Below are 25,826 nucleotides of genomic sequence, written 5' to 3'. Positions count from 1 at the left end.
TATTTGTTCTTAATAGCCTAAATGATTGCCAATATGTGAAGTAGTCACAACCAAAGGGAAAACATAGAAGAAGAATAAACAGAGGCAAAGTAGAAGGTCTATTGTGGACTTTGTGTAGCCTATTGTAAGGACTGATTAATTGCATTTGGTTGTAGACTATCCTAGCCTACTTGATTATTTACTGAAAAAAATGACGGGTTGGCATCATCGTAGAATACAATTATTTACCATGTATTTGTTGCACCGACCATGAAGTGCAAATGTATAGCATAGTGCGACTAGTTTCTGGATGTATGTTTTCCACTATCCCCATTTACCCCTCTCGGCTTACGTTTCTTGAACCTCTCTGTCTCCCCCTCCTGTCTCACGCTCTGTTTCTTTCCCCTATTATTTTCCACTCAGCTTCTCGCAGTTTAAAATGGCGGCGTTGAGCAGCGCCGAGTCCCCACCGCCCGTCTTCAACGGAGACACCATGGACCGTGATCCGGAGCGGGAGCGGGGACTGGACGAACTGGGCGCTGGGCTCGACACCACTTGCTCCGGGGGGATTCCCGAATGTCAGCAAGACATTCCCGAGGAGGTATGCGGTGGGTGACAGGGTAGCGAGGGGCAAGGGAGTCGGGTGCCGAGCGGAGGTTGCTGGATGTAGATCTTCAGGAAACACCGGCTGTATTATGGATCGTGGGGATGCATTGCAGGGGGCAAGATGATGCACAAAATGTATACGATTATCTTTGATATTGCGCGTTGGTTAACATGCAAACATATTTTCTGAAAATGGCTTTCCCAATGACGACACAAGCCGTTCTTTCGCATATGCAGTGCAGTTCGCTGAGCAGTGTTTATTAGGCCTGCCTATATTTCATTCGCTTTTCGCTTTATTTTTCCTGAGCCCACTGCAGCTGTAGCCAACAGACTAGGCTGGCTAGTTCACTAGCATAGCAGGGAAATTGTTAGCCACAGTTAGCTATCTGGCAATACATCGGATGTTAAAAAGCTAACGCCTATTCGTTGTATGCAGTGTTAACACATCAAATACGCCATTAATATAGCGACCACACCGACTTTTTCGTCTGCCCCAGTTAATTGATGCATTTCATTCCGAATCTCAGGGGCTGTAACATGTAACGTTGGCGTTAAACAAGTAGTGCAAACTCCCCGCCATGTATTGGTTGATTTGAACGTACATTATTTATTTTCTTTTCTGAATTATTGATAGGATGGTTCGTGAGGAATAATTGAGAATTATTACTGTGTTTTGGTATAGTGTAGATGGCCTGCACAGCAGACATGAGTGGAGAGGATTATATTCTTCCACTGTAACATTGTATGCACGCACGCCAAGTTTATTTCTTCAGTTTACCCACTCAGTCTATCAGATGTCTTTGCCAGAATAACGTGCTACGTTCTTTTGACGTTGAATGTTGCCACTACTCATGTCGTCGCACCAGTCCAGGTTTGAACCAGCTGTAGGCTACACTTTGACATTTGACTAGGCTCTTCCTTTTTGGCGTGAAGGCTAATGAAATGATCAGTTGTATCTGTCATCCCTGCAAAGATAATGACTTGGTAAATGGTGAAGGCTTTAAGTTGCACTTTTGCATGTCTTCATTTGCATACATGCATATGATGGAAGCTCCACTCTTTGCCTGCCTTGATTACTGTCAAACCTGTCTTAGGTCATTAAGATTGCATGAGCTGTTTTCTTTTAGGATTACAGTAACTTTCCTCCTCTTACCCAGCTGCAGATTTGAACACTTAACACTTTAGTTTACACCCTCAACAGCTACCTGTTTAAGTGGATCAATTAAAGGGTTTAACCAGAGCACACAGTTCGTGCCAGTTGATGGGATTTGGTTGTCCTTCTTGAAGCATTTTCAGGCAATGATGATTGACAGCCAAACTTAAAGGGGTGGGGCTGGAGGGAGGGAGGGTAAATGGATGGATGGGTGGTGAGTGTGTGTGTGTGTGTGTGGGGGGGGGGGGGGTCATGCCTGGCACTGGGATTGCATAGCTTCCCTCATTCGGGTAAATCAGCTGTTTTCATGACCATTTAAGGAACATGAAGACTATTGCCTCACATGTGACTTAACAAATAAATGTTGCTAACTGTCACTTGCCCAAGAGGTTCATCCATCCCTCAATAATGCTGTGGATGAACCTCTTGAAGACCGTGAGGCTTAGAATGCACTGCTTCTCCTGTCCATCAAGAAGTGCCAGATTTAAATGACAATACCAGTAACAGGACAACTTTAAAACACTTGCGCAGGATTCAGCTTGTCTGCAGTGTTTACTAAACCAAGCACAAACTTGACTGCAGAGCTGTTGGAATGTGAGATTAGATCAAATCAGACCGGTTCTTGATCAGATTTTTGGTTTTGTTTGTTTGTTTGGGTTTTTTTTTGTTGCATTGAGCAGAAGAATTCGGTGAACATAAATCTCACCTGACATTTAAAAATGTTGTCACATGTAAGTCACATGGACGGAGTCCTCCCTGGTCTCCTGCTCCGTTTCAGTGAGTGTGTGAGCTGAGCAGTGTGTGTTGCTTGTGTTGCTTGTGTTTCACGAGAAAGCATGACAAGTTACTTAACGCTGCACCGATTTCTGGATGAAAATTAAGCAATCGCTTAAACTCTCACTATTTTCAACTGTCATTACCATAACGAATTACACATTTTTTTGGCTGTGCTTGCACATGTTTTTGAATCGGATTGCCACATCTGTGGTAGAAATCACATATCACGTGGACACAGCCAGTCATATAGGTATGTTTGGGTTGGGTTTGAGGTTTGGTGAAGCCGTGTGCGGAAACCTTTGTAAGCGTTCGCTCCGCGCTCTGTCCCCCCCTGGGGAAACCCCCTGCACTGAGCTCTCGCTTTCACGACGGCCGTGAAAATGTTCACACCTCAGAACTCGTGGCGGCGTCGCATTTGTCTTCTTCTCTGCCTCAGGGCCTAGCCTGAGAGCACTAGGTGATGCACTCAGTGTGAACAGCTAGCATGTGCAGAGCTAATGACTGCATATCGGACACTCCTATACATTTTGTGGCATTTGAAGCCCAGGTGGTTGGTTCATCTTATGCAGAAGCACCATATAACATGCAATGGATTGAGAGTGAACGTGTTGACCCCTGGAAACCATTCCCTCTTTGTCTCCACTGTAGATATGGAACATTAAGCAGATGATTAAGTTGACACAGGAACACTTAGAAGCACTTCTGGACAAGTTTGGGGGAGAGCATAATCCTCCATCCATATATCTGGAGGTGAGATAACAAGACTGTTTTTTTCCCCCTTTCTCTACAAACTCTGTACCGATATAGGCTTGAAGATAACTTGATATAGCACGTGGGTAGAATTGTACCACACATTTCCTGTACTGTACAGTCACTGTATTTCTGATGCATTTGTGATTTCCACTGCTTTGATGACAAGACACCCTCTGTCATGACATCATGATGACGTAAAAAAAGTGAAAAGAAACCAAATTATTGTTTAGTGGAAGAAAAAGTTATTCTTTACTTTAGGCTCATTACTGTTTCTGAAGTAAACATGATTAAGTCCTTAATAGGGCATTGCAAGCATTATACATGTACAGTTGTTTCTCTGTGAGAACAGAGCTCTTATTATGATGGTCATATTAGGTCAGATACCCTAAATGAAGAGCTGAACATGGTACTGTAGTTGGGCCAGTGTGTGCTCTGTGTAGACGGATGCATTAGTGTTGTTTTACTCTATTCTACTGCTGCTCCAAACTTCTCTCTTCTCTCCTTGTCCTTCATTTTACTCCTTCTGTCTATTCCTTCTACCCATCCTTTTCTTCCTCTTCCTTCTCTTATCTTCCCTCCTCACTCATTGTGGTCATCCTCTCTTCTGTTCTCCATTTTACTCTTCCCTTCTTGTGTTCTTCCAACCAATATTTTCTTCCTCTTCCATGTGTCCTCTTTTCCTCCAATTTCCCCTCGTCATCTTCCTTTCCTCTCTTCTCCCCTCTCTCCCCTCCTCTCCTCTCCTCCCCCTCCTTTTCTCTCCTCCACTCTCTCCTCACCTTGTCCTCTCACCTTCTCTCTTTTTCTCCTCTTTACTCTACTCTGCTCCTCTCCTCTCCTCTCCTCCACTCTTTCCTCACCCTCTCCTCTCCTCCCCTCCTCTCTCCTCTTCTCCACTCTTTCCTCACCCTCTCCTCTCCTCCCCTCCTCTCTCCTCTTCTCAACTCTCCTTTCCTCTTTTCTCCATTCTCCTTTCCCCTTTCCCTTCCTCTCTCCTCTGCTCCTCTGCTCCTCTTTACCTCTACTCCTCACCTCTCTCCTCTCCTCTCCTCTCCTCTCCCATCTCTTTTTTCTCTTCTCCTCTGCTCCTCTGTTCTCCTCTCCTCTCCTCTCCTCTCCTCTCCTCTCAGGCCTATGAGGAGTACACCAGTAAGTTAGACGCACTGCAGCAGCGGGAGCAGCAGCTCCTGGAGGCCATTGGGAATGGCACCGAGTTCTCCTGCTCCTCTCCCACGCCAGCCGGCTCCTCCTCTGCCCTGCTGGACGTCAAGCTGAGCGGGGCGCAGGGCTTCACCCCGGCCCCCAACACCCTGGCCGTCCTGCAGACCCCCACCGACGCCACCCGCGGCAATCCTCGCTCACCGCAGAAGCCTATCGTCCGGGTGTTTCTGCCCAACAAACAGAGGACAGTGGTACGATAGAGAGAGAAAGAGAGAGAGAGTGTGTGTGTGTGTGTGTGTGCGCGTGTGTACATGTGTGCCTGTCTGACCAGATATACGTGTATTTAAATATGTTACCCAAGGCTGATTAGTAACCAAACCCACTGTTTCAGTAACTGTTGTAACATCTCCCGTGCTCGCGCCCCCTTTGTGTACTCTTAGTACGCACCAGTGCACCAAACAGCACCCGTACCTCGTCAAAGTAAGAGCCCTGCCTTTGACATGATAATGATGATTCAGAGTTGCTGGAGGTTTGCAGGGGAGGGAGGGAGGCAGGCAGGCAGGCAGGCAGGTAGGCAATCAGTCAAGCGGGGCGGGAGGAATTTTCCCTCCGCCGATTGTGAGGCGGTGTGAGGCCCTGGGAAATGACTGAATGTAGGTGACCCCCTTTACTTTGATTAGCCGCACAGCGTGTCGGCTGTTGGGTTAGCACAGGAAAGCCTAGATACGGGACGGGCCAGAGAACGCAGCCAAGAAATTAAATTGCCGCCGCCGTCCAGATTTAGCTACAGAGGAGAGCCTTCTTGTTGTGTGCGTATATCAGGCGAGGAGTCGATTCCGCCGGACTTGGTCGGTGCTGGTGTTTGAGGCTGCCGTGTATGTGAAGGGTGGGTCTAACTTTGTGTGTGTGTGTGTGTGTGTGTGTGTGTGTGTGTGTGTGTGTGTGTGTGTGTGTGTGTGTGTGTGTGTGTGTGTGTGTGTGTGTGTGTGTGTGTGTGTGTGTGTGTGTGTGTGTGTGTGTGTGTGTGTGTGTGTGTGTGTGTGTGTGTGTGTGTGTGTGTGTGTGTGTGTGTGTGCGCCATTCAGGTCCCAGCTCGCTGTGGGATGACGGTGAGAGATTCGCTTAAGAAGGCTCTGATGATGAGGGGACTGATTCCTGAGTGCTGTGCTGTCTACAGGATACAGGATGGGTAAGCCATACACACACACACACACACACACACACACACACACATTCACACACTCCCTCTTTTTCTCTCTCTCTCTCTCTCTCTCTGGCGAACTTTAATGCCGCTGCAGTTATCAAAACTCACTCCTAAATTCTACCTGTCTGTGTGTTTGGTGTTGTGATATTGTTTCAAATGTTAACACACATTTCGCACCCCCCACCCTTATATAATATTTGAAACCAACTCATTGGGCTTGAGCTTGATCTTACTCTGTGCACTGCTACCAACCTCTTCACTATTACCAGAAGATATCTAATCTGCATATATCCTGCAGAACCAAAATAGAAAACAAATAAGATCTTTCTGTGTTAGACTAATAGAGATTTTACCATTAGAGCCATTTTTGTAAACACAAGAGGTCAATGCACTGTACACAGCAACATGAGTCATGTGTTTGATAAACCAACTCCTCTGGGATCATATTCCACCGGGGATTCAGGGGGAGTTGTGCACTGATAAACAGTAGATAAATATTTCATGGAGAGAGGCGGGGAACGGTTAATGAAATTGTTTATTTCGGTTTTTGTGGGCAAACTGTTCCTTTTGTTTACAATACCAGCTAATACCAATGTTTTTATTATGAGAGGTCTATGACCGAGTGGTGCATGTTACTCAAGTTAAGTCTATGTGACTATATGCATACGGTAGTCTGATACTCTGATTGAGTAGACAACGTTCAATCAAATCAGCCATTGACAGTCTGTGCACCCCACTTCCTGTTTCGTCGTAGGGAGAAGAAGCCGCTCGGCTGGGATACAGATATCTCCTGGCTGACAGGCGAGGAGCTTCACGTGGAGGTTCTGGAGAACGTGCCGTTGACCACCCATAACTTTGTGAGTTTCACCCCAGAATAAGATTTTTTTTTTATCGGCTGAAATGATTTGATTCTCCCAGACGTGGGCTTTATGGCATACCAGGCATCGCCTGACCCTGGTCATTGTGACAAAATTGTCTCTGTTTGCATTTGTTCACTACTTAGCGTTTTTCGCTGTAATGTTTGGACTACTAGGACATGATGTGTAGGGGGTGGGAGGAGAGAGGGAGTGTATTTGCAGTGCAAAGGGTCTCCTGAAGGCAAATAGGTGGTGCCTTTTAACAAATACAATAGTGTGCAGTAATGACAGTTACTAGGTCTAGGGTTAGTGACGTGACACAAACAGTTGATTTAGTCAGAATTTAGTTATCTGAAAAGCCCTCTTGACCTACACACACACACACACACACAGTCACACACACACACTCACTCACACCCGCTAACATGTCTTTCTCTGATTGGTTGGCAGGTGAGGAAGACTTTCTTCACGCTGGCCTTCTGTGATTTCTGCCGGAAGCTCCTGTTCCAGGGCTTCCGCTGTCAAACATGTGGCTATAAGTTCCACCAGCGCTGCAGCACCGAGGTCCCGCTCATGTGTGTCAACTACGACCAGCTGGAGTAAGTGATCATGGGAAATGTAGTTTTGCCACTCCAACCTCTTCAGAATGTTGTTTGTATACTATACTCACCGCTGTGGTATTAAATGTGAACTTGCCATTGTGATATATGGTAAATGTTTATGTTTGCACACTAAGTACACACTAAGTACACACTAAGTGCACACTTATTCTCTAAAAAGGAACTGAACTCAGGACTTTCAGGTCACAGTTTTACACATTTAATTATTGTCTTTCACTAAGTGTGCATGTGTGTGTTTGCAGCTTGCTGCTGGTCTCCAAGTTTTTCGAGCACCACCCCATCACTCAGGAGGAGGTGTCATCCGAGGGGACCACCCCCGTGTCCGAGGTTTGCCCGTCCCTGCCTCCCTCTGACTCAACCGGGTAAGACGACAACTGCGGCCGTCGCTCCTGCGACAGCCTCGCTCGAAGTCATTTTGCCGAGACGCAGCCCGCGCGTCTATTTAGGTCACTGTAGCCAGTTGTTTGTCATCTGCTTTGAAGATCAAAGCCGTCTGCCTCTAATGAGGGGCCCTCTTCATACGAAGCAGCAAAATAAAAAGGAGAAACCTGCATTGTAGGCAACCCTGCTTCAGGAGCTGTGATTTGCGTTCGACGTGTTAAGGGATAACGGTTGCCGAGGTGTCTCGATACGTGGAATTAATGGACGAGGCGGAGGCGTTGTGCGCCGTGGAGTTTCCTCCGCCAAGTCCATTAATTCCGTATAGTGGGACACCCCGCGGGCCGCTTTCCCGCTTTATCCGTCGGTTGCCACTCGGAAACATGCGGTTCACTTCAAAAACAAGCCAACTTGTTTGGTTTATTGCGCTGCTGTCTTTACTTACAGATAATGGTGCTTTTTTAGTTAGCCTGGTTACACTTGATTCCACTGGTGCTCGTTCAACTGTCGTTTACTATGGTTGTTATGGTTACCATTCAAAAGAGCATTGATATTTTTTTTTACCAGATCTATGTCATAGGTTGTCCTGATATTTAGAATTAATAGCCCCCTTTCAGCCAATCGGAACGTTATGTTTCTTGTCTCTGGGGTACAAGGAGCCAAGAGCAATGTTTGATAGATGGTAGGAATAGATCCAACTCCGAAGCAAGTGATTCTCACACCTTCAAGTTGTGTTGCTGCTAGCACATTGCTGGTGTATTGGTACTCCTAGTGTACTAGACTCCTGTCCCAACACAGCAACTGACGTTTTGCTTGAGAAGTGTATCTGCGTCTTTCCTCTGTGGTTCATTTCTGTATCATGTGTAGTGCCACAGGGAAGGAAAGGGGATGAGCACGTTTTTCAGTGCACACACACACACACACACACACACACACACACACACACACACACACACACATTTTGTGGTCATCTCTGAAAGGCGCTTCTCTATCCCCCTCTCTATCTATCTCTCTCTCTCTCTCTCTCTCTCTCTCTCTGTCTCTCTCTGTCTCTCAGGTCCTTGTGCCATGCCACCGTCTCCCCATCCAAGTCCATCCCCATCCCGCAGAGTTTCCGCCCAGGGGAGGAGGACCACCGCAACCAGTTTGGCCAGAGGGACCGCTCCTCCTCCGCCCCCAACGTCCATATCAACACCATCGAGCCAGTCAACATTGACGTGAGTGTCCTCACAACTCTCTCTCTTACACACACACACACACACACAGTTGTATTTCTCATAAATGCATTAAAAGATGTGATGACGTACCATTTTTCCAGAGAGATCTCAATTACAAATACATTTAGTCTGACAAATTTCTGCATTCCTGTCTGAGACATTTCTGCCATAATATTAAAATGATTTACAATGACATTGAATAAATTGAATATGTACAATTCGTTTTATAAATAACTGTACATTAATAATAGTACGTTAGTAATACGTCATGCTAATGTAGTCGTCTCGTTTGTTTCAGGACTTGATTCGTGATCAAGGTTTACAGAGGTCTGATGGAGGTATGCATTCCCCCTTGACACACGCACACAGACACAGACACACACACACACACAGGCACCTATTCACTCTTAAACAGGTCAACTGGCAGTGTCAACACACACACGCATGTAAATACACTCAGGTTAGAGTCCACCACCAAAAAAACGCATGCACACACACACACACACACACTCACACACACACAAGGACACATGCACACAAGCACACACTCGTTCAGTGGCTTCCGTTCATCCCATGTCTCCATGCTGTTTGTGTGTGTTTTGGCCTGTGAGAGCTGCCCACAGCACAAAGGAGGAGGGCTGCCCATGGGGACCTCCTGAAGCCAAACCCCTCTCTGGTCCGCCACACACCCTGACACTCCCATATGACCCCCAACACCCACAGACAAGGCTTAGTTCTGCAAAACATCCCACGATTGTCAGCATTTTGATCTTTTTATAACAATCTTTTAAACTCCGAACTGATACGTACTAACACATATTGAATATGACATAAATACCGTAAGTGATAATGGTGATGATTCATTATATGGTAATCTAATTTGATTGATGATTTATCTTCCAGAATTGGAATATTTATTTCTTGCTCTCAGGTAGAGATACTTGTCACATGATTTCTGACCCTACAACCCTTAGGGTAGCGATTTGGCACTTGAAGTAGCCGCTAATTATTACATTAGTATAGAGTATGAGAAGTTGTGTGAACCGTAGTTTCATTAGATCAAGTACATCTCAAAAAGGAACAACATGTCTTGAAGCCTCCTCAGAAAACAGCAGATGATCCCTTCACTCCCACCTTATCCCCCCCTACCCCCTCCCCACGCCCTTAATTCCCCTCCCCTCCCCCCCACCCTTACCCTCTGACCCCTCCACCCTCTTCCCCCTGCCCCCCCCACCCCCTGAGGGGTTTCGGGAGCGGGGTGGTGGCAGGGGGCTGGGGTGCGGGCGTGACCCTGTGTCTGTCTCTTCTCGCCCCTTTTTGCAGCCCCCCCGGCCCACCCAGCCCGCTGCTTGAGGAAACAGCGCACGCGGACCTCAAGTCCCCTCCTATACTCCTACCCCAATGACACTGTCTTTGATTTTGACCCCGAGCCTGTGTTCCGAGGTAGCTAGGCCTTCGTGTGTCGTTGTGTTCGTCCCCCCTACCTTCCCTCTCTCCCTCCCTCCCTCCCTCCATCCTTCCTCTCTTTCCTCGTTCCCTCTCTCCCTCCCTCACTATATCCTGCTCTGTCCCGTTCGGTAGTCTGTGCGTGTCTGTGTTCCGTCTGGTCTGGTCTGGTCTGTGCACCCCGTCTCTCTGTGAGTGTATCACCCTGTCTTTCTGAAAGCTTTTCACATGCTGTTTGTCAAAACCACACACACACACACACACACACACACACACACACACACACATACAAACATTATATAGTATGACTGACTAAGTATGTCAGTGCTGTCTTGTCCACAGTAGTTAGTAGTGCCGATTGTAGTGGATGAAAAGTGTAGCCTATAGAGTGAACTTCCCCTGCACCTCAGCAGAACCTTGTAAATTAAGACTACACTTCCCAGAAACCCTTGCCCACTAGGTTCATTTCACACTGCACGTGCTGTATGATGTGACACCCCTCCACCCCAAGAAACGTCACACTTCATGAGCACATAGTTCCTTTTGCCTATTCTTCTCCCTGACACCCCCCCCCCCCCTCCCTCCTCTCTCTTTCTGTAACCGCTCTTGGACCTTTTTAGTCTTTGAAAGTTGTTGCCTACAAGCGTCATCCATGTTTGTTTGTCTTCCTCTCTCTCTCCTGCTCCATCACTCCATCTCTCCCATTATTCACACACACACAAAACGCCTGCTCATTAACAATGCAGGCTCCACGGCAGGACTGTCCGCCACGCCCCCAGCCTCGCTGCCAGGCTCCCTGACCAATGTGAAGATGCCGCAGAAGTCGCCATGCCAACAGCGCGAGCGAAAGTCGTCGTCTTCGTCTGAGGACCGCAATAAAATGGTGAGCCGGTGGTATTCAGACCCCCCCCCCACACACACACACACACACACACTCACTACCACCCCTCTGTGGTCACACACACACACACACACACACACACTACCACCCCTCTGTGGTCACACACACACACACACACACACAACAGGAGTCTCTGCTCAGGCTCTCACATATGCTCTCAAAGACTACTGAATAATGCATTTTTCATAAATTCAGCTCATGAATTGTAATCGTAATGACCGCCCGCTCTGTTCAGTGTGTCCAGGCGTAGCTTCATGGGATTTTTTTTCGCTTTCTCTCTGCGTGTGTCTGTGTCTGTGTCTGTGTGTGTGTGTGTGTGTGTGTCTGTGTGTGTGTGTGTGTCCTAGAAAACCCTGGGCCGGCGGGACTCGAGCGACGACTGGGAGATCCCAGAGGGCCAGATCACTCTGGGCCAGCGGATAGGATCGGGCTCCTTTGGAACAGTCTACAAGGGAAAGTGGCACGGTACGCGCACCAATCAGATCCGCTCAAAAGGCTCTGCCCCTGATGGATATCCTAGACCTAGAACATTCTTTCAACATTTAATGAATATTTTGAGTGTTTTTTCTTTTTTTCTTCTGGTGTTTTCTTTTTTCTTTGTTTTTTTTTGGCATCTATCTTTTGTTTAAGCCAGTCCCACAATATATTATCGAAATGAGCAGGTTGCAATCCGTAGTGAATTGGTTTTGCATGTTTTAAGTGGGAATTAATTATTTTTGTTTGCTTTGGGATGATTTTTTATTTTCATAGTGAGGTGTGTGGTTTTTGTATTAATCCCTTGTTCAATCCAGCCCTTTTGAATTATTGCTCTGAAAAATGTGTAGTCCTCCTGAGTGGAGATTGTAAAAGAAAAAAGAAAGAAAGAAAAAGAGTGAATATTCTGATGAGCGTTTTGGGTCCCATCCCACAGGTGATGTGGCGGTGAAGAGGTTGAACGTCACTGCACCCACTCCTCAGCAGCTGCAGGCTTTCAAGAATGAAGTGGGCGTCCTCAGGTAGGAGCCGAGCGTCACAGGCAGCCTTTTTAGTGTGCATTCCAAGGCTAGAATCAGGTCTGCTTACAGTAATTTCCTGTGTATCGGCCGCATTGTGTATAAGCCGCTTGACAGTGTTTTATGCAAGTTGAAAGAAACATAACTATATTGACCATATTAACCATACTTAACTTAACCATATATTAACCATATTAACTGAAGAAGCTGAGGAAATGTTGCACAATCAATGTATAAGCCGTGGCTAATAGTTGGGGAAATTACGGTAATCAGTCTCATGACTGATATCACTATGATACTTTTATGACTCTCTAATAAACACTGTATACTTTTTTTTTTCTCTCTCTCTCTCTTGCTCACTTTCTCTCGCTCTCGCTCTCCTTTGTCGTCGTCAGGAAAACCCGTCATGTGAACATCCTGCTGTTCATGGGCTACACCACCAAGCCCCAGCTGGCCATAGTCACGCAGTGGTGCGAGGGCTCCAGCCTCTACCACCACCTGCACATCATCGAGACCAAGTTCGAGATGATCAAGCTCATCGACATCGCCCGCCAGACCGCACAGGGCATGGAGTAAGTGTGTGTGTGTGTGTGTGTGTGTGTGTGTGTGTGTGTGGGAGAGAGAATGGAGTAAGTGTGTGTGTGTGTGTGTGTGAGAATGGAGTAAGTTGCATCACCTCTGCCTTGTCTGGGCGTGGATACTGACTGTGAACTGTGTGTGTGTGAGTGTGTGTGAACAAGAAATCGAAATGACACTTCAAAACATAGAAAGCTGCTCACACACTCAGGTTGTTTGCAGTCAGTGCAGAATCGCTCCTCGGTGTGTGTGTTCGTGGCTTTGTGGCCTCTTCACAGAGAAGCCCCTGGAATGCCCTCATGCTACCCCCTCTCAGGTTCTCCCTCACACTCGTAGATGCCCTAAACTGCTATTGATCTCATCTCCACACAGAGCTCTACAAAGAGCAGTTTTAGTGGACAACCTGTCAGGAGTTAGAGAGAGAAACTGAGAAAGAGAGACAGGCTGAGAAAGAGAGAGAGAGAGAAACGGACAGAGAGAGAGACAGGGAGGGAGAGAGAGAGACAGAGACAGAAAGAGAGACAGAGACAGAAAGAGAGACAGAGACTGAGACAGAGACAGAGACTGAGAAAGAGAGACAGACTGAGGGAGAGAAACAGACTTAGAGAGAGAGACAGACTAGAGAGAGAGACTGAGAGAGAGAGACTGAGAGAGAGACTGAGAGAGAGACTGAGAGAGAGACTGAGAGAGAGACTGAGAGAGAGACTGAGAGAGAGACTGAGAGACAGACTGAGAGACAGACTGAGAGACAGACTGAGAGACAGACTGAGAGACAGACTGAGAGACAGACTGTGTACAGCATCTGCAGCAGAGCTGTCCGTGTGATGGAAGGGTGATGAACGAGCTGTGGTGAGACCCCGCTGTCATACGCCTCAGTTCAGGCAGAGCTGTTGAGTTGCGCCTCTACAAATGTCTGCCGCTGTCTTGTGTCTGGGAACAACACTTGTGTCAGGCGTGTGAAGGGGAGCACTACGAGCAGTCTGGCTCCTAGCCTGCCACTAATCAAGCTGCTGAGGCTACTTGGGAGCTTCAGCTTAGTCGTGTTTGTGTGTGTGTGTGTGTGTGAGAGAGAGAGAGAGAGAGAGACGTCTGTGTGTGTGTGTGTGTGAGAGAGAGACTGTGTGTGTGTGAGAGAGAGAGAGAGACTGTGTGTGTGTGTGTGTGTGTGTGTGTGTGTGTGTGTGTGTGTGTGTGTGTGTGTGTGTGTGTGTGTGTGTGTGTGTGTGTGTGTGTGAGAGAGAGAGACTGTGTGTGTGTGTGTGTGTGTGTGTGTGTGTGTGTGTGTGTGTGTGTGTGAGAGAGAGAGAGAGACTGTGTGTGTGTGTGTGTGTGTGTGTGTGTGTGTGTGTGTGTGTGTGTGTGTGTGTGTGAGAGAGAGAGAGAGAGAGACTGTGTGTGTGTGTGTGAGAGAGAGAGATAGTGCCTGTAGGTAAGCTGTCTGACCCTTGACCTTTTGACTTTCTCCAGCTACCTGCACGCCAAATCCATCATCCACAGAGACCTGAAGAGCAACAGTATCCTTCCTTGAGGACATCCAGTCTCGTAGCATTGCTTGTTACTGGATTTACTTTCTTTCCGGGTGCATGTGTTGTGCTTACAAATGCAGTGCATACACATGTTTTTATTTATTTATTTATCGTAGATCGATCATATTACTGTGTTATTATTATTATTATTATTATTATTATTATTATTACTACTTCCAGTAGAGAAAGAAACAAAGAGAGAGTTTTATGATGCAATAGCGATAATTTAGAACAGGTAACTGAAACGGTCTAATGATTTGACGTAGATAGTCTTTAGTGTGACCTTCTCCCAGTTAGTCTTTAGTGTAACCTTCTCCCAGTTAGTCGTTGGTCAGCCTTGACCACCACCCTCCCCTCAGACATCTTTCTGCATGAGGACTTGACGGTGAAGATTGGTGACTTTGGCCTGGCCACGGTGAAGTCCCGCTGGAGTGGCTCACACCAGTTTGAGCAGCTCTCTGGGTCCATCCTGTGGATGGTGAGTACTGCTGGTATTCTACACAACCGTGTGTGTGTTTGTGTGTGTGTGTGTGTGTGAATGTGTGTATCCGTCCTGTGTGTGGTGAACACCACTGTGTTCTGCACAACCGTGTGTGTGTGTGTGTCTATGTTGGGTTCTGTACAACCTTAAATTGCTTTTATGTTTTTCCCACCTCTAAACCCAGTTCACCTAAAAGAACAAGCAAAAAAAGCAACCACCATTTTAGGTTTACCTTTTATGTACAGTTGCCATTCAACTAGCATGGAGGCAGCATTAGCCTGTATGACCTGTTCTCTCTTTACGTTTGTCTGTCAGTGGGTGCATGCTTTATAACTCTTGAGACTCATGCATTCCGTCAGTCTTCTATTTAGTGATCTCTAGTAATAGTAATCACATCTATTATGTCTGTTTATATTAATTGTAATTACAGTAATTTCCAGCATATAAGCCGCATTGTGTATAAGCCGCAGGACAGTGTTTTATTCAAGTTTAAAGAAACAAAACCATAATAACACCATATTAACTTCCCCCCTGTATTAACTTCATAGCTGAAGAAATGTTGCTAAATCAATGTATAAGCTGCGGCCAATTGTCGGGAAATTACGGTAGTAAGGTGGTCTAGTTGACATTATTTTTTTCTGAAAGAAAATGTAGAATCATTCAAATATAGAATGTAGGAGTCAGTTTCTCTCTCTCTCTGTGTGTGTGTGTGTGTGTGTGTGTGTGTGTGTCAGGCCCCCGAGGTGATCCGGCTTCAGGACAAGAATCCGTACAGTTTCCAGTCGGACGTGTATGCCTTTGGCATCGTGCTGTACGAGCTGATGTCTGGAGTGCTGCCCTACTCCAACATCAACAACAGAGACCAGGTACTGTATGCCCCTGCCTCTCCCTCTGCAATCGACCATCCCACTGCAACGTGTGTGTGTGTGTGTGTGCGTGTGTGTGTGCGCGTGCTTTTCATGCTGACAGTGCTTCAAATATACTCCATGGTATCTTGATGTAGTCTCAGGCCCACAAGCTGCATATCCAGAGACTGTAGTCGTGCAAATGAAATCTGTGGCGTTCAGAGCAAACCAGATGGCCATCAGTGATGCGATTACTGTTCTGACTGGATAGATTGGTAGAGTTCCTGGATTCCCACTTTGATCATCATCGCCGTCCTGATGATGGGGAAATACCGTGAGCTGTGTCACTGATTTGGACATGAACAGTCTTGGACTGGAACAGAGTCTGGGCATGCTATACTGCTATACCCAATACCCTCACCTTTGTTGATCAGATTTTAGATGGGTAATCCTCAAATTACCAAAAGTAGCATGTTTTTTTTTAAACAGCATGTTACATACACACATAGTGTCAATAATAGTATTTTCTGTATGAACACTCCATTCAAGGAGATGAACTGATGTCAGTGCAGTTGTGCGGAGATGGGTTGTTCTCTGATGGTGTCTCAAAACAGGAGCCTCTTGAACAATGCTCCATCATTGTTGAGTAAAAAAAAAACATACAACAGGGAGTTGTTTGTATTGGGTAAAGTGAAAATGGTAAAACAGGGAGTTGTTTGTATCGGGTAAAGTGAAAACTCCATGAGGCGTTGCTTATTTCTCTCTTTCTCTCTCTCTTTCTCCATTTGTCTATCTATCTATCTCTCTCTCTCTCTCTTCTCTTCAGATCATATTTATGGTGGGCCGGGGCTACCTGTCCCCAGACCTGAGTAAAGTGCGCAGTAACTGCCCCAAGGCCATGAAGAGGCTGATGGCCGACTGCCTAAAGAAGAAGCGGGAGGAGAGGCCCCTCTTTCCGCAGGTACACACACAACAACAACACACACACACACACACACACACACACACACTCCCAATTCTGAAAAACAGTGTATCCTCAAGACCCAGTGTGTTCCGTTGAAGTGTTTCCTCAGTGGAGTGGTATGTTATTCAGTAGCCAAGTGTGTTGCTGGAGTCTGCGCTGTGGACCACTAGATGGCCTCAGTGTGTCACTAATGCACAGCCAGTGGATAGGAGAACGAGGGCAAAAGCACTGGAAGCCAGTGAAAGACAGTCCGGTGATTCTTGGGCATCGTGAACACATGTCTCTTTGTCAGTCGGCCACAGCAATTAGTCAATGTAGCATCACAGCTGGTAGCATGATGCCAGCTCAGGCAGTCAAGAAGAACAACAAAAAGGGACAAAGAAATTGACCGGCATCATTGAAGGAGTGAGGAGAGTGACAAAAGGTGCCTCTCATGCAGCGTTTATACGTCCTCCCTCGCTCCTCGGGCCTCGATCCTCACCGATCTACATAAAGAATGATGGGGCGGCAACAAGGGATAGTCTATCCCTTCTTCTATCTTTCTCTATGTAGATCAGTGAGGATCGAGGCCCGAGGAGCGAGGGAGGACGTATAAACGCTGCATGAGAGGCACCCACTGAATGGCTTCTTGTGACCTTTGCTGCATGAGTTTTAATCTCTCTTCCTGCCTCTCCCAGATCCTGGCCTCCATAGAGCTGCTGGCACGCTCGCTACCCAAGATCCACCGCAGCGCCTCGGAGCCCTCTCTCAACCGCGCCGGCTTCCAGACGGAAGATTTCAGCCTGTATGCCTGCGCCTCCCCAAAGACCCCCATCCAGGCTGGCTGCTATGGTACAGGCAACACACACACACACGCGCACACACACACATACACACACACAAGCACACTCACACACACAAGCACACTAACACACACACACAAGCACACTCACACACTTAAATACACACTCACACAAGCGCACACAAATACACACACACACACACACACACACACACACACACACACACGCACACACACACACACACATACTAAATGCATATGTATCCACTGTCAGTAAATACACTTGTATGCACTTGTGTTACAAGATCTACCTCTTTTTGCACATGTTACATGCACACTGTCAGACACTTGGTTGTAACTGATGCACTGCACTGCAGGACCAAAGGAGTGCACCATTAAAAAGAATGGCGTGTTCAGCTAGTGCTGTAGCCCTACATACTGCACATAACCTGCTTTTCCGTCTTGTGGGTCACGCTAGTGTAGTTGCGTGAAACAAAATGGAATGTCAGGCCACTCTATTATTCAGCGGTGGTGATGTTACTAACGCACGCTCCACTCTCTCTTCTCTGTGTGTCCTAACAGGGGAGTTTTCAGCCTTCAAGTAGAGCTGCAGACATCACTAGTCCATCCCTCATCACCTTTTTGCTAAGTCTTGTGTTCCTACAGTGGGTTCATGCATAAAGCTGAAAAAAAAAAAAGAAAAACCTAGTCTCAAAGAATGTGCTGTTTCTCTTTTCCCTTAACCTGAAGAGCTACAGCCTCAAAAATGGAGTTGCAAACGACAAAAAAAAGGAAAAAAAGGACAAAAAAAGAAAAGAAAAACGACAACAAAATGATCTCTGCAACAGGACATCTCTGGTTCACAATATGTAATACAAACAACCAGGCTTGAACCCCCCTCCCCCTCCCCCCACACCCCACCTCCCCTCCAGCCACAACAACAACCGACAACAATGACAACAACAAAAACACTTGAACATAAAACAACCAAGAGGGAGATGAATGCTAATGGGATCAACTACGTACATAATCCAAAGGAGACTGTTGCGATAGGCTGGGTAATGGAGAGAGGACGGGGACACGGCGCCCTCCCCACGATGGGCAAGAGAATCGGAAGTCGGAGCGTTTTGAAGGAGGAGTGCGAAGACGAGAAGGGCGCGATGGCGCCATTCTGGAGTCGTCCGCTATCTCGCCAAACAAGGGCAGACGAGGAGTGCGGGTCCGGATGGGTGTTGGTGCGGATGGGGGTGGTGGCGGGGGTTTAGTTGTAGCCAACCAGGGCACAGGATACTCTTTATCCACCATTGGCACTTGACTGTGGACGGAATGACCGCTCCAACCCGGTGGTGTCTCATTGGCTAGCGTGGGGCGACGGATGTCCGGTCAGAGCCAATCCCAGTGAGGTGTTTTGAGGTCATAGGGCCAACCTTGTTTGGAAGATGACTTGAATGACATTTTTGAACATTTGTTTTCTTTCTCTTGTGTTTTTTTTTCTTTTTTTTTAATATCTAAATGTTTTAGGGTATAATGGGAGCTGCTGGTGTAAAAGCTTTTCTTTTTTTCTCTCTCTTTTCTTCTCATGTTGAGCTTGTTACAACAGAAGAGGATGGGATGCTCTTCTTAGTTCCCCTCCCTTCTCTCGGCTATGTAGAAAGCAAGTCCTGTATACATTCCTTCCCTACCCCGTGTTGTCCAGTCTCATGCCTGTACAAAAAGAAGACATGGCTCACTCCTGCTGCATCGCTGACCACAACCTCCACAATCCCACAACCACTCACATTCCATGGCAGTGATCATTTTGCTCTGTTGTACAAGGCCACCAATGTCCAGTGAGTCAAATGTAGTTGAGATTCAAGCATCCACACCATGTGCAAAATGGCATGTTGACTAATCGCCATCTTGGTGCTCTAGAGGTTTTTTTTTTTTTGTTTAGTTTTTTAGTTTTTTTATTTCCTTGAAAATGCAGCTATAGAAACACCCTTACTTTAACCCCAGCTTTCAAATACACAGCACAATTATTCTGCACAGACTGAGAAGGTTTAATTGTGTTTTTGTTTTTTTTGTTGCTTTTTTTTTTGGTCAGGGTATACTGGCTTCGAGCTGATAAGCTACATTCAAATAAGAGGTTCAGTTCACGTCGAGTCAAACAGAAAGTACTTCACTGGCTGTGTCAGTAGTACTACAGCAGTATGCTGTAGAAGCAGAAAAACAAGTCTGTTTTTGCACCAGCTTATCCGAATTACAGTGTCAGATATCAGTATCACTGTAAAATGTATGCTGTGAAAAGGTTATGGTGGCTGGAGAGCGCTTGCTTTTTTTCCCTTTCAAAGCCTGCTCCAGGGGATGTTGCCTAATGGTAGTTTCCGTTTTTCAAATGGAGGCTTTCTAGTTCACAAAAAAGCCAGGCCAGAATGTGATTATGCGGATATATTCGCATGGCTACATTCCCACAGCTTTTGTGGAGACAAATATATATAGTGAGAGAGAAAGAGAGAAACCGTTTCAGTCTAGGAAGAATTTTATTTATAGCTGATGGAAATATTCATGAACATGGGTGTCCAGATGAATCAGTGTAAGCCGGTCATCGTTGTTGAGTTTTGCAGGTCAAAGTCAGTTCCAATGAATTTAGTGCAATGCGAAATTTACCGTTCCTGTTTTTCATTTTGTTTTGTTTTTTTTTGTTTTAAATCTTTTGCAAGCTTTGGCATTCAACTCTCTTGGACTCTCTCGCTTGCGCTATTTCAGGTGTGTTTTTGTCTGTCTGGCTTTGAACACCAAAAAGTTTGGCCTGGGAAATGTTACAAGATGGCTGCCATCTATCTTTCTTTGCTCAGAATTCACATCCACAACTGGATTAAGCTTAATGTTTTGGATATCTCTGAAACGTGCCAGCTTTTTTTTTTTTTTTTTTTTTTTTTAAGTAGAAATGCTTGTCATGTTTTGCATTCCAGTGTCCGTTTGAAGGGGTCAATGGTTTTTATTATTTTTTTTCTATTGTTTTGCCTTTTTTTCTTGTGGTCAGGCAGGCCTGCAAAGTTAAGACTTTATTTATGTGACTTAAAATGTATTGACTCTTTTTGTTTGTTTGTTTGTTTGTTTATTCTTTCCAAGAGGACTTTATTTTTAGCTGTGACTATATTTCTTTAACTTTTTATGTGGATCCTGAGATGCTTGTACTTGCACTTTGTGGAAATTGGTTGAAGCAAACGAGCAATTTTGCCTTTTCATGGACTAATAAATATCGTCATAAGCATAACGGCACCAGTTAATGAAGCGCCGTAAAGCAGCTGTGTGTTCGGTAGTTGAGAGGACTAAGAGGCGAGCAGTGATGCTGGGGGGTGGTTACAAAAAGGGATGCTGGTTTCTTCTCCAGCCCAACCACCTCCCCCCCTTTTAGTTTAACAATTCCTATATTAATTAGATTTTTTTTCACTGCTGACATTCCTTAGCATTATGTTATCCCTCCAAAATGTCAAATTTCTGTTTATTATTAATAAGATTATTATTATTAGTCTTTGCAGACTTCGCAAGAGTATGTTTTTCTTGTGGCTGGCAGAGATCACACCCATCCATTTTCACAAGCCCAGTCTCCCAGTCCTCCTCTGCAGATTGGAATCTCTTCTCTTCTCTTCTCTTCTCTTCTCTTCTCTTCTCTTCTCTTCTCTTCTCTTCTCTTCTCTTCTCTTCTCTTCTCTTCTCTTCTCTTCTCTTCTCTTCTCTTCTCTTCTCTTCTCTTCTCTTCTCTTCTCTTCTCTTCTCTTCTCTTCTCTTCTCTTCTCTTCTCTTCTCTGTCTACACAGCGCTGCATGCTGCCTGGCTTTTGTTTCTAGCTAATAGCTCCATGTCATGTTTGCTATTGTACAGAATACCCACAGGCACTACTCGACACATGCACATATGGTTGCACACAACAAGCAAGGATCCATCCCTGATTTGGGTCCGTCTCGATTCAGGGGAGTTTCAGAACAGATGTTTCCTCGTGAGAGGAATAGCAAAGTGTAAAGCAAGTTGGTTTTGGTGTAGGTGGGGTGCCGTCAACAACAGCAGAAGAGAGAATGTGTTGATTACTGTCATAACATGTATATTATTTCTGATAAACCTTTTTTTCCCTCATTCTTGCTGACTGCAAAATCCACCAATATCTACAGTGGAACTTTACAAACCATGAACGGGAACGCTACGGGAATACATGGGAGTGTGTTTTTAATGAGTGTTTTATTTATTTTTGAGATGTTCTTATTTTCTATAAGAATGTTGTCTAAAAACAAATAGTGAGGGTGAATATTTCCAGATGTTGTTTAATCTTGGCTGTGAGTGAGACTGTGGGTCTTGACTGAGGTGTCTTTTATATATTTCTTCTAGATCCTTCCCCTCACCCTGTCCCTCTCCCATTTCCCGTTTTACTGTAGGTTCCAGAATGTCCTTTAGTGTCTGAGAAGACTCTCTTGATCTTAACAAATCCGTCCCCGTCCTTGTCCCCCCCCCCCACCCCAGGCTCCCCCACACCCCATTTTCACGCCCCTCTTCTCTTCCTGCCTCCTTGCCTGCACCTTAAATCTCTTTGTCCCATAAACCCATTCAGCTGAGCACTATCACACACCTTTTTTGGGAGATTGTTTTCACCTGTAAATAGCTGTACAAAGGAGAAGAAAAAAAAACACTGTCCATTTGCTAAGAGGCATGGAGACTAAACATGAAATGAGCTATAAAATATTTCGAAATGACATAAAGGTTGACATAAATACCCCGACATTTTGATAGAGGAAATTCTGAGAAAATATTTCTGTGTAAAAATATTTAAGACTGTATATTATAAAAGAAACAGAGCTTAATGTATTTGTTGTGAATATGAAAAACTGATATATTAAAGAAGTGCATGAAAACTGTCAATATTGTATCAATGGTTTTATTTGTTGATGCCTAAAACTAGGCATAGGATAGACTAAAGACTGGACTAAAACTAGGCAGGTGGGAAAGTCATGGACCTGATTTGACTCAAGGTGTTTGTACCCCTTATTGCTCTTTAAGGCACAGTGACGTGTTTACCCATTTTGATGAACACTTTGAAACACTTAAACATTTTGAAAAGATTATTAGTGTTTGTTTATCATGGTGTTAAAAGAGGTGTATGAGCGACTCCAAATTGTTATGCATGTTATGCAGCAGGGGGCAGCACCTTCCTTTGACTGCGTGCCTTCTCACTGTTCTGGATGTTTGTGTTTGCCACACATCCAAAGACCCACATGACAAATGAAGTCTAAGACAAACATTACGAGCTATGTGTGAACTACAGATTCATATTCTTTTGCAAGTTAATAATGTTTGGTCGCCCATGCTTATTACAAGTGCTGTTCAAGTCGGCTCCAATTGGCTGATCCATTCTGTAGGTGATCTAGTAATTAACATTTTGAAAACTGTGGGAGCTTTTGCTGGAAAACACATCTGGTCTACAGCAGGTTTTTCGACCCAAAATGTGACCGATGCACAATTGGTGCATGAGTACCAATTTTGATCGCATGCAGTCTGTAATATTGTTTATTACGTTTTAGTGTAAGCCAATACATTTGACTTGATGCGGTGTGAAATGAAATTCCCCTGGCCCTTATTCATTTGATGGGGGGAAAAAATAATAAGCCGCAGTTTCCATTAAGTTATCAAATCAGTGGGTGAAAGAAGTCATGGAGGAAGAACAAACTAAATTTAGAGATTTGGCAGGGTTGAACACATTGAACTGCATGGATGAGTTGTTTTCGAAAAAAAAAAAAAAGGGAACTGAAACTGGAGAAGAAAATTGAGACCAAGAGTACAAAGTACAAACAACATTTCAGTCATGAGATGTTCATCACAACAGGATACCATAACAACATTACATGAAGACAATGTTGCATGTCTCCGAACAACATTCAAAGCTCCAGGACTCCAGAGTAAGGAAAGAAAGAAAGAAACCTAATGGCTTATGATATTGTAGCAATAGGCAGCTTGGAATAACTGTTCTTCAGCCATGAACAGAGAACTCTAAAGGTCTCTGTATTCAGCAGGCACCCTTCCTGGGAGGCTCCCTGAAGCACAGAGCTGCTATCACAGCAGTTGACCAAAAGCCTGGTCCCTTATTTCGCCAACAGGTAACAACTTCTTGCCTCAAATGCACGCTCCTCCCTAACATTCTGATCTGTACTGTGAGTTGTAAATGTGTCCTCTTCTCTGCTTAGGTCACGTCTGTTTCAGGGTCATGGCAGTGTCAAAGGTCAAATTCATCGAGGGAAAAGCCACTAATCCTGGAAGTGCATGCATGTAGGGGAATGACCTCTCTCTCTTACTCTGATGGATCAGGCTAATGAAGTCTCCAGAGCAGAGCTGTAGTGGAGGCTAAACACAGGTAAACACAATTTATCCTCTAAAATAGAAATAGAGTTTATCCACATCTTATTAGAGTTTATTCACCAATTGCAACTTTTAACATTAAAAAAATTGACTATATTATCATAACAAACAAATTTACCTCGTATTTTCCACCACACGTCTGCTCCAGACTATGCCCCCATTCAAATGCGACGGTGGCGGCCCTTAGAGGGAGGGAGGGCGGGCACGGATGGTGGTAAACGTGAGGCCTTAAAACATCTCCAAACCCCACTTCATAAAAAACCCAGAGTTATGACCTCACATTAGATTCTTATGTGTCTTTCCTCAGACGATCCAGCTCCGTCATTACATTTTTGACTGCTTCACAGCTTTTGCTCCCTTCACCTTCCGCACCGGGGCTCTGTGGTGTCAAGCATGGAGGCACTAAATCAGTCACAACTCCATCTTCGGAGGCAGGAGGGGAGGGGGGAGGGGGGGTGGGGGTGGGGAGAGAGAGAGCGCGATAGTAGCACATGTGGCCTGAATCACCACAAAACATTTGCTGAATGATATCGGTTCAGAAGGTCCATAAATCACGTGGGGGGGGTCAGATACCCTTGGGAATCTCATCCCATTTCCCTGTGATGCATCGGCTCCACCGCTTTCTCCACTGTGTTAAGCGCTCCGTCTTGTGCTCAAAGTGACATTGCGGGAAAGGTGGCCCCACTAGTTTACTTAATGTCCAAACTCTTTTAGACTCCACTTTAATCTGTGGCCTGTCTGTCTGTCCCCCCCCCCCCACACACACACACACTCTTCTCTCCTTCCTCTCTCACCTTGCCTCCCTCTCTCGCCCTCTCCGTCACTTGCTCCCATCCCCCCTTTGTTCTTTCCCCCCCTTTTTTCCTTCTCTCTCCGTTGTCTCTTCAGTGTACCTTACTCAGCACAGCCCCTCTCTGGCCTGTCACCCTAAGACAGTGGCCCTTAATTGAATGTCTCCCTCCGTAAGCAGTGGCTGTCCTGGCACGGGCCTCTAATGGACTGGCTCTGTTCTGTACATTAAGCGCAGGGGCGGGGAGAGAGAGAGAGAGAGAGGCGAGCTCACACTCGCTCGCTGCATCATCAATAAGCGCCCGCCTGGCAGCTGGAGAGATAGGCCTCCGCCTGAGTCACAGTGGTCCAGAAGGCTGTGGGTGGAGAGAGAGAGAGAGCAAGAGAGAGAGAGAGAGAGAGAGAGAGAGAGTGAGGGAGAGAGAGAGAGAGAGAGAGAGAGGAGTGAGGGACAGTGGACGAGAGAGGTGGGCTTTGCAGTGTTGGGTAAAGCTATATTGATACGGTGTGCAATATGACACATTCTGTTCGAATGATACATATTTTAAATATTTAATTAGGAAATATTTTATATTCATTATTAATTTATGTATTTTACAACCTGTATTTTTTTCTACAGAGTTTAATCAGTCTAATTCACAGCACAGCCCGATTGTACAGTAGGAAAGGCCCATTACATTAGCAACAAATGAACGGCTCCTACACTGGACAAACACTTACACAAACACCCCATAAGCTCATCAATCCTCCTTGTTATCAGAAGTGCTCCTCATTCATAAAGGCCAAGTAACCTGCAAACAGAGGGATATTCAAGGTTCATTATGTCGTCTTTAACCTCAATCTTCCAAACCTTCAGTCCAATGCAATTTAATTGAGGTTGAAAAAAAAAAAAAAAGAAATCCAGCAACAACGTATCATTAAACCTTAAGCACTTGATCAGAAGAGAAAAAAAAGCCGTGGGGCTTGGACTGCGAGGGGAAAATATGGTGTGTTTATGCGAGCCAGAGATTAATGGAGTAATCAATGCGAAGACACAAAACTGTTATGCGAGGCCGTTAACTCTACACTCGTGTCAATACACACCACTGTTGGTTTAATTAAAAAAATGAAGGGGAGATGATGAAGGCAGCCCTCTGTGTTCTCTCTGTACTGCTTTCACTGGACAATATCACCCCGGCAAGTGGGACATTAAGCATTGGAGCTGCAGCTGACCACCGCAGTCCCCCTTCATGCCGAAAGATAACGAGGAATTAGAACCTAAATTTAAACGGGACTATCAATTCCCATTGGAGGGTTTCGCTTGACGCATATCTTTTTTTTGTGTGCTGCTGGTTGTTGTTGGGATTAGCTCTGAGGCGAACAAGACAGCAACAAATATGTTTATTGTGTGTGTGAGTAAGGATGGTAATTTTGCCGTATGAGTGATCGCTCGAAAAGGA

At 45.5% G+C, this 25,826-nt stretch overlaps 1 protein-coding gene across 2 annotated transcripts; it reads left to right on the top strand.

The window, feature by feature from the left end:
• The first annotated feature begins 402 nt into the window (after positions 1-402).
• braf (B-Raf proto-oncogene, serine/threonine kinase) lies at positions 403-22,101 on the top strand. 2 transcript variants are annotated; one of them, XM_062517643.1, is made up of 20 exons: positions 403-580; positions 3,164-3,265; positions 4,399-4,680; positions 5,515-5,618; positions 6,388-6,490; positions 6,941-7,089; positions 7,353-7,472; positions 8,546-8,705; positions 9,004-9,043; positions 10,029-10,148; positions 10,898-11,034; positions 11,400-11,517; positions 11,963-12,047; positions 12,440-12,616; positions 14,088-14,134; positions 14,506-14,624; positions 15,362-15,493; positions 16,299-16,433; positions 17,114-17,267; positions 17,800-22,101. In XM_062517643.1, the coding sequence occupies exons 1-20, from the start codon at positions 419-421 to the stop codon at positions 17,820-17,822; spliced, it is 2,469 nt and encodes an 822-aa protein (XP_062373627.1). In that variant the 5' UTR covers positions 403-418; the 3' UTR covers positions 17,823-22,101. The 2 variants fall into 2 exon arrangements, with proteins under 2 accessions (XP_062373627.1, XP_062373628.1); XM_062517644.1 differs by lacking the exon at positions 10,029-10,148.
• The last annotated feature ends 3,725 nt before the right edge of the window (positions 22,102-25,826 follow it).

The sequence above is a fragment of the Sardina pilchardus genome, chromosome 17, assembly GCF_963854185.1.
Source record: "Sardina pilchardus chromosome 17, fSarPil1.1, whole genome shotgun sequence".
NCBI classification, from domain to species: domain Eukaryota; kingdom Metazoa; phylum Chordata; class Actinopteri; order Clupeiformes; family Clupeidae; genus Sardina; species Sardina pilchardus.
The sequence above is the reverse complement of the archived record's forward strand: the minus strand, read 5'-3'. Positions and strand labels throughout refer to the sequence as shown.